Source organism: Alexandromys fortis, unplaced genomic scaffold (assembly GCF_014885135.2).
Source record: "Alexandromys fortis isolate MF-2015 unplaced genomic scaffold, M_Fortis_MF-2015_v1.1 scaffold_159, whole genome shotgun sequence".
Lineage (NCBI taxonomy): Eukaryota > Metazoa > Chordata > Mammalia > Rodentia > Cricetidae > Alexandromys > Alexandromys fortis.
The window spans coordinates 86,414-97,833 of NW_026068031.1; the positions used below are offsets into that span (position 1 = coordinate 86,414).

Genomic DNA, 11,420 nt, shown 5'->3' on the forward strand with positions numbered 1-11,420 from the left:
TCTCTCTCTCTCTCTCTCTCTCTCTCTCTCTCTCTCTCTCTCTCTCTCTCTCACACACACACACACACACACACACACACAGACTCTCTGTAATCGGAACACCAAGAGACAGCTGCACATTGGCCAGCAGCCTTCCAACTCCCTTCTCAGGCTGGCCATAGGCGGTCCACTGTCTCTATTTTGGTTTGATTTTTGGAAACAGACAGACACCATCCCATCCTGCCCTATCTGCAGTCCTTCCAGTGCGTACAATGAGCCTCTTTGCTTAGTCAGCGCTTACTATGGCAGAAGCATCTCAGCAGGCCCCCAGTGATGTGCCCAGGACCCTGAGATGGTTCAGCCTCCTCCAGACACATTTCCACTCTGTCCCGGCCCTGTGGCTCAGGCTAATAATGAGAAAATCCTTCAAGGGAAGATGCTTTATTCAAATATGGCTAGTTACAGAATGAGCACTGGCCACCCTTAGCTTCGACACCTAGAGCTCCACATCCAGAATGGGTCCTGTACGAGCTGGCCACCAGCCCATCAGAAAACTCCCCCTCTCAGAGAGAAGCGAGAAGGAAGGAGAAAGACAAAGACCTGTCTTGACAGAGGCTGGGGGACAAGCTGAACAGGGCTATAGTAAAGTTTAAAAACATGATCTGAATGCTCCTTGCATGCCAAGCCGTGTATTAAGTACTTTATGGTCCTTATTTTGTACCCCACACCCATCAGTCTGATAAGGAGGAATCTAGGCCGGGGAGCCAGCCATTAGTTTAAACCTATCCTTGCCTCTTGAACATTGTGTACTCGCAAGAAATTCTTACATTCCTAAAGGCTCAATTTGCTTATCTGTAAAATGGAGTAATAACAGTACTGACACCATAGTATTCTGAGGATTACATCAGATAAATGCATATAAAATGGTAAGGCATGTCTCTGGTGCAAAGGCAAGCAGTCAACAAGTATTAGCTGGCCTTATTACCATTGCCTTTGATAGCTTCTTTCTTGGCCTTCTGCAACAAAGTCCCATAAACTAGATGACTCCAGGTCACATAGATGTGTTGTCGGATAGTTCTCAAGGCTAGGAGTCCAAAATCAAGGTGGCGGTGGGTTGATTTGTTTGCAAGGCTGTGAGGGATAGACTTGTCCCATTTTCTGGAGTTTGCTTCCTGGCCCCGCCAGATTCTCTTCCCTATGTGTGGGAGCCTCAGGCATTCCTTGCTGCTGTCACAGCAGGCCGTCTTCTGTCTGTACCCCTTCCTGTTGTTCTTCCCTGTGTACCTATTTCCTCTTTATAAGAAAACCTGTCACATCACTGGGGCCCACTCTAATGACCTGCTTTTAACGTGATTACCTCGAGGGAAATCTTGTTTCCAATAAAAGTCACGTTCTCAGATACTGACAGTTGATAGTACCCATGTATCTTTTAGAGGAGACGTAATTTGGTCTATGACATAAGGCTATGTAACATGTTTAGTTATGTGACTTGTTGGTGATGGAACTGGTTCTCTAGCCACTGATTTTTGGAACGCAGAAAGACTGAGGCAGGGGTGTCTAGTACTGTAACATGACAATGTTGTCATCTCCAGATGGGCTGGGCTGCACTCACGGCTATCCTGGGACCCATGTGGGCTGTGGGCCACAAGCTAAACTAGCAGGAGCTACTCAGACCCCGCCAGTTTTGGTAATGGCGTTTTCTCTTTATTTTCCCTTCTTCCACAGCCTGCCTGCTCCAGGCCGAGCTGGTAAATTATGAGCGAGTCAAGGAGTATTGCCTCAAGGTCCTAAAGAAAGAAGGAGAGAACTTCAAGGCCCTTTACAGGTCTGGCGTGGCCTTCTATCATCTCGGGGACTACGACAAAGCTCTCTACTACCTGAAAGAAGCAAGGACCCGACAACCAACAGGTGAGACAGCTGTCCCTTCTTTCTCAGCACAGGCATCCCTGACACTTCCTGGGGCCTGCTCACTGCAGAAGACACATCTGTGGCTGGCAGAACTAGGTGGGCCCAGGAATAGAAAACAAGGCCTCAGGCATAGGTAAGACTTGGGAGAGCACATGGTCCATGCCTTCACCTGGGGTCTGGTGCTCAGGGACCCTGGGTACCTCTTCTCTTCAGATACACTACAGAGTTGAGTTTTGTCTTTCCCAGTTCAAACCTGGGTCTCGTCACTGATTCAATAAATAGATACAGAGTTTTTGCTATGTAGCACAATTTGTACTAGGTACCAGAGATGCAGATGAGAAGGTGCCTCCTCTTTCCCATAAGTCCGTGGTTGGCTGGCAAGACAGATGTGAACAGAAACTTTTGATGCTAAGGGTAGCATCTTTCAGGAAGCATACACCGACTTCTCCAGTCAGATCGTATTCCTTTACATAGTGTGTATTAGCTTTCCCACCATCCATTCATTCCCTAGGTGTTTGTTAAGGTAGTACAGTGCACCAGGAACTAGTCTAGGTGATGGTTACATGAGCAGTGAGCAAGAAAAGGCTGCTGCTGTGCCCGTGGACCTGTTCTTATAGTGCTGCTGTGCCCAGGGTCCTGTTCTTATGGTCCTAGCATTCAGGAAGCTGTGGCAAGAGGATTGCTTCAGCCTAGGATTTCAAGACCAGTCTGGATAACACAAGAGAAAGTTACTTGTTTTATTTGGGTTTGAGTTTTGAGTGTTGTTGTCTGTTTGTTTGTTTTGAAACAAGGTCTCACAGTGTCAACCAGACTGTCCTCAAACTCCCCATCCCCCAGCCTCAGCCTCCCAAGTGCTGGGATTACAAGTGTGTGCCACCACACCCAGCAAGGAATGCTCGTTACAATGGAGGAAGTACACAGACAGGGAGATGGTGCCTTATTTAGCAGCAGTACATGCTATGAAGGAGATTAAGCAGAGTGAAAGGAACACCATTTTAGAACAGATGGTCAGAGAGCCTCTCCGACAAGGTGAACTGTAGGCAGTGACTTGGCTCGGTGTTATTGCTCGTGTTGCGGATTCCTTAAGATAGCAAGAGTCCCTCCAATCCATATCTCTAAGAACTTCTCAATTTTCAAACATCAAGCATATTCTTTGTCTTTTTAAAGACTACCTCTCCATAGTTATGAATGGTTTGCTTGTTTTCTGTGCACAAAATGTGGTCTGCCGACTATATTGTAAGCAAATTTGGAACCAAAAGCAAGCTCTTCTAACAGAGTTGTCTTGAGTACCCGTGATGTGTGCCAGTACAGGATGGATGCTATGCCTGGGGACTTTAAGCATGATGCTATATCATTTTTACTTCCACGAGTAGGTATCCTAGGCAGCAGTGTGGTCCATATGCTGTGGTAAGTGCTGAACTAAACGATTCTAGCCCACCATGAGCTACTTAAGGGAAGGACTGGAATTAGGAGAAAATGCTTCAGTTGAGAAGTGGTTGTCTGGCTGTACTCACAAAGACAAAAATAAGCATGGAGCAACGTCCTTTGAAGCTCCTAAGTTAAGTAAAACAACACATTCGACTAATGTTCATTGATTATTATATGTTAAGCATTTCATATGTTGATATGTTAAGCACTTTTTGACTTCCCTCTTCTGGCCCTCACAGCGACTCTATGAGAAGGGTATTATGAGTCCCAGGAGAATCAGGCTTGGGAAGACATGCCAATCACTACATGTCTCCTTGAGAATTTTTATTTCTTTATTTATTTTGCTATAGGGTCTCTCTCTACATAACCCTGGCTGCCCTGAAACTCACTCTGTAGACCACATTGGCTTTGAACTCACAGAGATCTGCCTGTCTCTCTGCCTCCCAAGTGATGGGGTTTAAAGGACGTGCCATATGCCTGGCTCCCTGGGCATCTTTATGTTTCCAGGTGCCAGCCTTCCTTTTGCCATAGTGAGGGTCGGGATACATTCCTTGCAGGCTGCAATAAGAACTAGATGAGACAACGAAGGCTAAAAAGGCCTAGCCCAAAGGGGCACAAGGCTGTATGTACACCTGTAGTCCTAAGTGCCTGGGAATCTGAGGCAAGACTATCACTTGATTCCAGGAGTTCAAGGCAAGCCTGAGCAACCCCCTCCATTAAAAATGTTTTGTTTGCTTAGGTTTTTGAGACAGGGTTTCGTGTAGCCCAAGCTAGCCTCAAATTGGTTACGCAGTCAAGGATGACCTTGAATTGAACCTCAGGTTTGTGCCTCCCAGGTGCTGGGATTTACAGGTACTTGTCACTACATCCAGCTGTAAGCAACATTTTTTTTAACTCAAAAGAAAGATCACAAAGTAGATATGAAAAATGAACATTGTTTCTTGCAAATGAGACACAAGGGTAGGGATGTAGCCGGGCAGTGGTGGCGCACGCCTTTAATCCCAGCACTCGGGAGGCAGAGGCAGGCGGATCTCTGTGAGTTCGAGACCAGCCTGGTCTACAAGAGCTAGTTCCAGGACAGGCTCCAAAACCATAGAGAAACCCTGTCTCGAAAAAAACAAAAATAAATAAATAAATTAAAAAAAAAAAAAACAAGGGTAGGGATGTTGGCTTACCTGAGGGTTAATGCCAAGCAGACTCTCAGCTGACTGAGACACAAGGGTAGAGACGCTGGTGGCTTACCTGAGGGTTACTGCCAAGCAGGCTCTCAACTAACTGTGCTGACACCGGAACCACTGAGATCAGTTCTTGCCCACCAGGTCAGGTAACCACAGTAGGCTGGTTCCATTTGCTAGGGAGAAGCCATGAGGAAAAGGCCGGCATCTGGTTACGACCTAGCAGAAGGGACCCTGACTGAAAGAGTCTAGTCTATCACCAAGCTTTAAACCCAGCTCTTGCCCCCATCTTTGAAAACAACACCATAACCCATGCTGGGAGGTCCCTGAGCTGTGTTTTCTCTCCCTGCAGACACCAATGTGGTTCGGTACATCCAGCTGACGGAGATGAAGCTCAGCAGATGTTCCCACAGGGAGAAAGAAGCCATGTAGCCAAGAGCCCTCTATCAAGCCACACCCATGCCTGACGAGGGACTTCCAGGCACCCTTGGTGGAGAGTCCCCGTGTGGGTTCTCTCCCTCTCCCCAGTTCCTCCTGTATTCCTTGTCCTTCCTGTTGCTCCCTGACTCTGTCTACTCCCAGTGCGAGGTGAGAGGCACTCTTGGACCTTGACGGGTGGCCCAGATGTGGACTTAATTCTCTTTTCCAGCAGACCAGCAAACGGGACAGCTGGGGAGGAGTCTCATGGACTGGGGACAGCACTGTGGCTTTGACTTGGGCCAATGTTTCGGAGCCTGGCAGGTGTGCAGAGCCAACGGTCTGGAACCTTCTACACCTTCTTGATGAACCAGAGCATCTTGAGGAAACTGAAAGAAACCTGGGGCTGATGAATGGGAGAAGCCTTTTTGAACCAAGGCTGAGATTGTGAATTCCCTACCCCCCCCCTCCTCCCACCAGTCACCTGGGCTCCTGCCACACACACTCTTACTTGTCTAGGCTTGTACTTTCTTCTCTCGCTCTGGGAGGTCAGTTCTTTGCCAGGCAGGCTTCACATGCCATCAAGTCCCACTCTCGGTGCCCTCTGGTGACCACACATACCATTCCCCTGCCTCCCAGCCAGCAGGCAGCTGTGACAGCAGAAGGGCGGGGTGCAATGGGCCAAATGTTGGGAGCAGAGCAGACTGCGTAGGTGACAGAGGAGGGAAAGATGGCGCCACGGGAAGAATGAGCCTTGGGTGGGCTGAGGGCCTGGACTGACTAATGTAAATAAATCTAGCTCCCAGGCATCAGTTCCTGTCCTTTCTGTTGAGAGCAGCCCACTCCCTCATTTCCTTTCCCTTCCCGTCCCTCAGGCAGAGTGGCCTACAACTTCCCCTAAAGCCAGTGACCGTTAGCCAGGACTAACCTTCATGGTGGCCACAGGCTTTTGTGCTTTGAGGAGTCGGCTGGGATGGTGGAGGGTGCCCCAGGATTTGGCTTTGTGAGGATTTGTCCAGCCCCCCCCCCCTTTTTTTGACAGAATTGCCTGAACTCAATATCTAGCACATCACAAATTTTTGTTGAATGGATAAATCTCGACTGCAGACTGACTCTCCTGCCTTAAACTGACCGGATCCCAGCCTGTTTCTCCTGACATGTATGCTTTTTATGCTATGCCATGTTGAAACATCTCTTGGGGGGGGGCTTGCAGTTTCCCCACCACAGTGCAATATAGGACGCAGTCCCAGTCTTCACGGAGATAGGACAGCTGAGAAATCCATATGAGACTATTACCAATGACATCACTAATGTATAGGACGCTTCAACATTTCCAAGGCACTTTCATGACTTTTTTCGTGTGACTTAGTGAGACACTGTTGTATAAAATTAAAATATCTACAGATGCAATAATGTTAATAGTTAGGATTTATTAAATGCTCTGTCTTCAGATCTCTACATGGACAATCTCATTTCTTTCATATAATCGCTTTGTGAGATACTATTCCCAGGTGATGAAGAAGAAAACAGCCAGAAAAATGAACGTTCTTGAGGTTGCATGGCCTTACGGGACATGACTAGGACTGAATCAGATCTGTCTGACTCCAGAGCTCTTGTGACTAACAACCATCCTGTGCTTAGCTGCCTCTCTGTTGGACAGGAACAACTGTTTGAGTAGAAAAATATTTGCATTAACTTAGGGAATGTTCAACGCAGTGCCCTGCCCACCTTATATTTATGAATGCAACATAAAAAAGAGACCAGAAACCAGAAGCCCCAGTGGCTTGAACAGTGACCAGCCAGGAGAAGACAATTAAGACCCAACAGTAAATCTGTGTGTCGGTTGCTCTATTTGCTGATGGGCGGCATGAATTGGAACAACCCACCTGGCCTTCCTCACTGTGTGGCCAGCAGCGAGAAAGGATCACAATTATAGGCAAAGACAAGAGAGAAACATGAAGTGAGTTATGAGTCACTAGTTTAGTAGCTTTGCCACCGCAAGACCCAGTCACTGCTGAAGGGCCCAGCAGCCAACAGCACAGGTTTTATCCATACAGCTCCCTAAACACCTTCAATGGGGGCTGCAGGAAGGTGCTAGAAATATCCAGAAGTCCACAGTGATTCTGGAGAAGAAGAAAAGGAAAAAGCCATTCCAGGTACCACATTCCCTTCTTCTCTTCCCTGATTTTGACCGTATCTTGTATTCTTCCTCCAAAATGACTTCACATGACCCCAACTCCAAACTCCTCTCAGACCTGGCATATGCCTATGCCCATCCCCTCCACCCCCAATGCCATCCCCAGGCTCAGGATTTATAAGTTGACAAACTATTAGGATCTGAAGGACAAGAATGAGGTCAAAGGTGATCTACAGAATGAGTTCAAGCTGGCAGGCTTCCCCTTTGTTCTTCAATGCAGTAGAAATGATTTATATACTTATTCCCAACAAAGGGTCAGCATGAGAGAAGTCTTGCTTGGATGTTTTGGGTCAGAACTATACTCACAGGGATCACTCCCAAAGAGAATGCTTGGAAAACACAAGGAGATGAGGACAAGTGTATAGCCATTGTCTTATCCAGTGACTCAGAGAAATAGGCTCACAGGAACTCTATTCACTGTGATGCTCCCGACAAGGAACTGCCTGGGGTATTAGTTAACCCTAAGGGGTGGCAGGGTTGACGTTTCTACTCATTTGTTGGCAAAGTCTTCAGAGGGCTGCGTAATCTCCCTTTTCCCCCAGCTCCTAAAATCAATGACTGTACTCTAATTACAGACTTGATGGGTGTCTTGGTTGAACTTGTGTAGACAGCACTTGTCCTGGGTCGGACTGCACTGTGTGGACTTTTGTGAGAGACCCCGCGGCATAAAACTTAAGACTTTTCTTTGCACTACGAAACCGTCCCATATGTATTGTAAAACATTTAAGGAAAGTTAAGGATGAAGCTCAGCCCCTCACACAACCACATTTTTATCCTTTCGGCACATTTTTTTTTTCATTTTTCTTGGTATAAATGTGTGCACACACTCTCACTGATTTTTGTTTGTTTTTTAATGAAGAAAACTGGACCATGCTGTATATAGTCTTTAATAACTTACTTTTCAAATGTGTATTTATATTTTAGAATATGCAATATATGCACAGGTATACAAAATTCAAATAGTACATGAACTCTGTAGTTGGAGGTAAATTTTTCCCTTGTCTGTGCACAGCTAGTTTCCTTCTGGTTTCTTGTGTACCCCACTAGAAATAAGTGCTTTTTCAAAGATATGTATATATGTTCTTTTATTACTCACAAGTGGTTAGCATAGCAGATACTGTTTCCTCTGTTGCTTTATTTCTGTAACACAACATGGGCGTTTTTGGATTTTTTTTTTCTGCTAACATCTTCATGATATGGGTGGATCTTTATTTTGTAACGTGTCTACAGATATGGATGAGTGGTCCCAATCTTTATTGTAAATAATGTTGTAACCGACATTCTTGTCGCTAAATTTTGCACATGTCTGTGACGAGTTCCTTGGGATATAATCCAAGAAGGAAACTGCTTGGCCGTTTTCAAGGATTTTGTCAGCAATGCCCTGTGGAAAGTTTGTAGCAAAAACACTGTCCTGTTGCAGCCCCCAGACTGCCCTGCTCTCTGGGCCCTAGCAAGCACCACACTAGGTATTATCTCTTTTGACGATTTGATAGGCAAATGACAATTTGTTGATGGTATTCCAACTTATTGCTTTAACTTTCTTTGGTTACTGGTAAACAACTTTTTCATATGCTTACTGACCTTGTGAACTTTCTATTTATTTGATAGTGATGTATCCGTCATTATCTGTGTTTATCTTTATTATCTGTTTGTAACTTTAAGAATATTATTTTCATCAAGAAATGCTACGGACATGCTTTCCAAGTGCTTTGCTTTCATTTATGGTGCTTTTTGACATACATAAATTCCTAATTCTGCAATTAATCTGTCCTATGTTGCTAGCTTTTCCCGCCCATGTCTTAGACCCTCGTGTCTAAGAGGCAACCCAAGCAGGTGCTTCCACAGCTTCAAGATACATCGTCACTTCTCATCGCTCCTTGACATAACGCGCCAGGTCTTTCCTGTACCTTCCTCTACCTTCAGCAGGCTCACTCTGGCCCTCTGAAAGTATCCTCCGGTCCATAGTCATGTCACTGAGCCACTGAGCTGGGTCTGTGCAGCTTTGCATTCTGGGCCCTGTGCCTTGTGGGACATTCCTCACACTTCACCCTGTCTTTGCCTTGTAACCTCTTTGAAGCGCTGACCCAGGGTCACTCACTAGTGTATGTTCAGAAAGCAAAGCCTCCCTACCTCTGTGCGGTGTCTGCCACCACTGGTCAGAATGTCCTCTTTACAGTCACCTCTCTCCTTGCCTGGGTGTTTGTTCCCCAAAGCAGATGCTCGGATTTCTTTGGAGTCAGAATGTCTGACATTGTAGGTGTTCAGAAGCTGCAGAGCTCAGGACCTGTGGTGGATGAGCAGTGGATTCGGCGGCCGATATTGCTTGTGGTATAAGGCAGGGCTGGACTAGATCTGTGCTTTTGAGAAATGAGAACTTCCTGGAAGACTTGGGCTGGCAAGGAAGCCGTGCGCTCCAACCCTTGCTTTCCCAAACACCGTAATCACTTAAGCTTTTTAAAAGTACAGGCTCTTGGGTTCCACTTCAGACCCGCTGGGTCAGAATTACAGAATTAATGCCCATGGCATTAGAGTGTTTACAAAGTTCTGATGACCAGGCACAGTAAAGGGCCAGCACTGAAAAAGGCCAGCAGAGTCGTTCCATCGCTTCAAACCACGTGACATCTTACAGGGGACAGGTGAAGCTTTATCACAGGTAGTTACTTAACTTTCTGGCTCTCATTTTCCTAGCTCACATAGAAGGGTATTGTGGGGATTAGGAAACTGGCTCCCAGCTAGTGTCCGCAACAGAGTGAGCACAGAATAAACTACCATTCCCTTCCCACCCTCTTCAGCCTCAGTTTTCCTCATTCATAGTGTGACGGCACCTCTATGCCTGCCCTCGTTAATCTTACACTCGGCACTCTTGTGTAAGTCTGGCCAAACAGGCTAAGTTCTTGGGAGGGGTGGTAGGAAACAGAGCAAGCCCCATATGGAGTCTTCAGGTCCTCTCCATAGCAACCGATGGGAAACATTTGATGACCTTCAGAACTCAGTGTCCTCTGGTCTTACCCAAAGAGCACGGTTTTCTTCTGGACCACTCACCCGAGAGGACAAGCTGTCAGGCGTCGGCACCACGCTGCAAGGAGGAAGCCACTGTTAGGGAATAGAAGGGAAGCTGCCCACTCTTCTTCCAGTGCCCTTGGTATCCCCATCACAAGACCATTGTGCAGACAAACTCCTAATGGGGTAGCTGCTTTGAGTAAGATGTTCCAGCCTCTGTATCCAGCACCGGGCACCGGGGCAGGTGGCGGCAACAGGGAGAATGCACTCCATCCATCAGGCACGGCATAGTTCAAATTACCGAGTCAGCATGAAAAGTCCCACTCTAAATGGACTGAAATTAGGTTCTATTAAAAACCACAGGCAGCAATGCCTTCAGCTATTAATATTTGCTAAGACATCGGAGAGGGAGAGGAGGGAAGAGGCCTCTGAAGAAGGTTGGGCTGCAGCTGCTGGTGATAGGAGACCTACACTGGCCTGTTTTTGAAGTCTCAAAGAATGTTAGGCGTGGAAGGAAGCGTGAAGTGAAATAGCTCTACCCTCTTATACACACACACACACACACACACACACACACACACACACACGAATGGTCAAATCCAGTTTGTTGACCTATCCAAGGTCACACAGCTGGTAAGCAGTTCAGTCAGAACTGGAACTCGGGCTAGTTTCCTGCCGACAAACAACACTTCATTGATCACCTGGCCTCCATAGGCCCGTATTTTAACTGGAGGGCCACAATGGTTTTTGGGATCTTCTGGAACCAGTGTCAATTCAGAACTAGTATCCGAGAGACCCCGGAAAGTCCGGTTGTTTCCTTTTCCCCTGTTAAGTCCTGGCTCAGCGAGAGAGCCTATCTCAAAAAATAAGGTAGACAGTGTTAAGAGACACCCAGTGTTGACCTCTGGCCTCCACACGCCCACGTGCACGCACGCTTGTGTTTGTGGTGTCTGTGTACATGGTTCACTGTTGCTCCCAAACATGAGGTCCTAAGCACTTGGCTGGAGCCCGACATTGTCAGTTCTCACATCTCTGCCTCTTTATTCTGCCTGGAATGGCACTGTGAATTAGAAACAGAGTGTGGGTCAGCTATATCTGGTAGTCCCAGATCCAACAGTCAAAAGAAACAGGGGAGACAATCTTTAATAATAACCATAATGATAATGATTTAATAATAACCTATAATAATAATAATAATAATAATGCAGCACAAATTCTAATTGTTCTTAATAAAAACCTGGAGTCAGTTATCAGGGGATGAAAGCTGAGAGATCAGAGAAGCAGTGCAACCAGCTACTAGAGAGACCTTTACCTCT

General features: G+C 46.5%; 1 protein-coding gene across 1 annotated transcript in view; it reads left to right on the plus strand.

Moving 5' to 3' along the window:
* Positions 1 to 10,759, plus strand: part of Ttc9 (tetratricopeptide repeat domain 9) — a 40,207-nt gene extending 29,448 nt beyond the window's left edge. The window contains exons 2-3 of the mRNA XM_050164649.1: positions 1,705 to 1,887; positions 4,843 to 10,759. Coding sequence (XP_050020606.1) covers positions 1,705 to 1,887; positions 4,843 to 4,922 — 263 coding nt within the window. The 3' untranslated portion in view covers positions 4,923 to 10,759. The remainder of the gene's footprint in view (positions 1 to 1,704; positions 1,888 to 4,842) is intronic.
* The last annotated feature ends 661 nt before the right edge of the window (positions 10,760 to 11,420 follow it).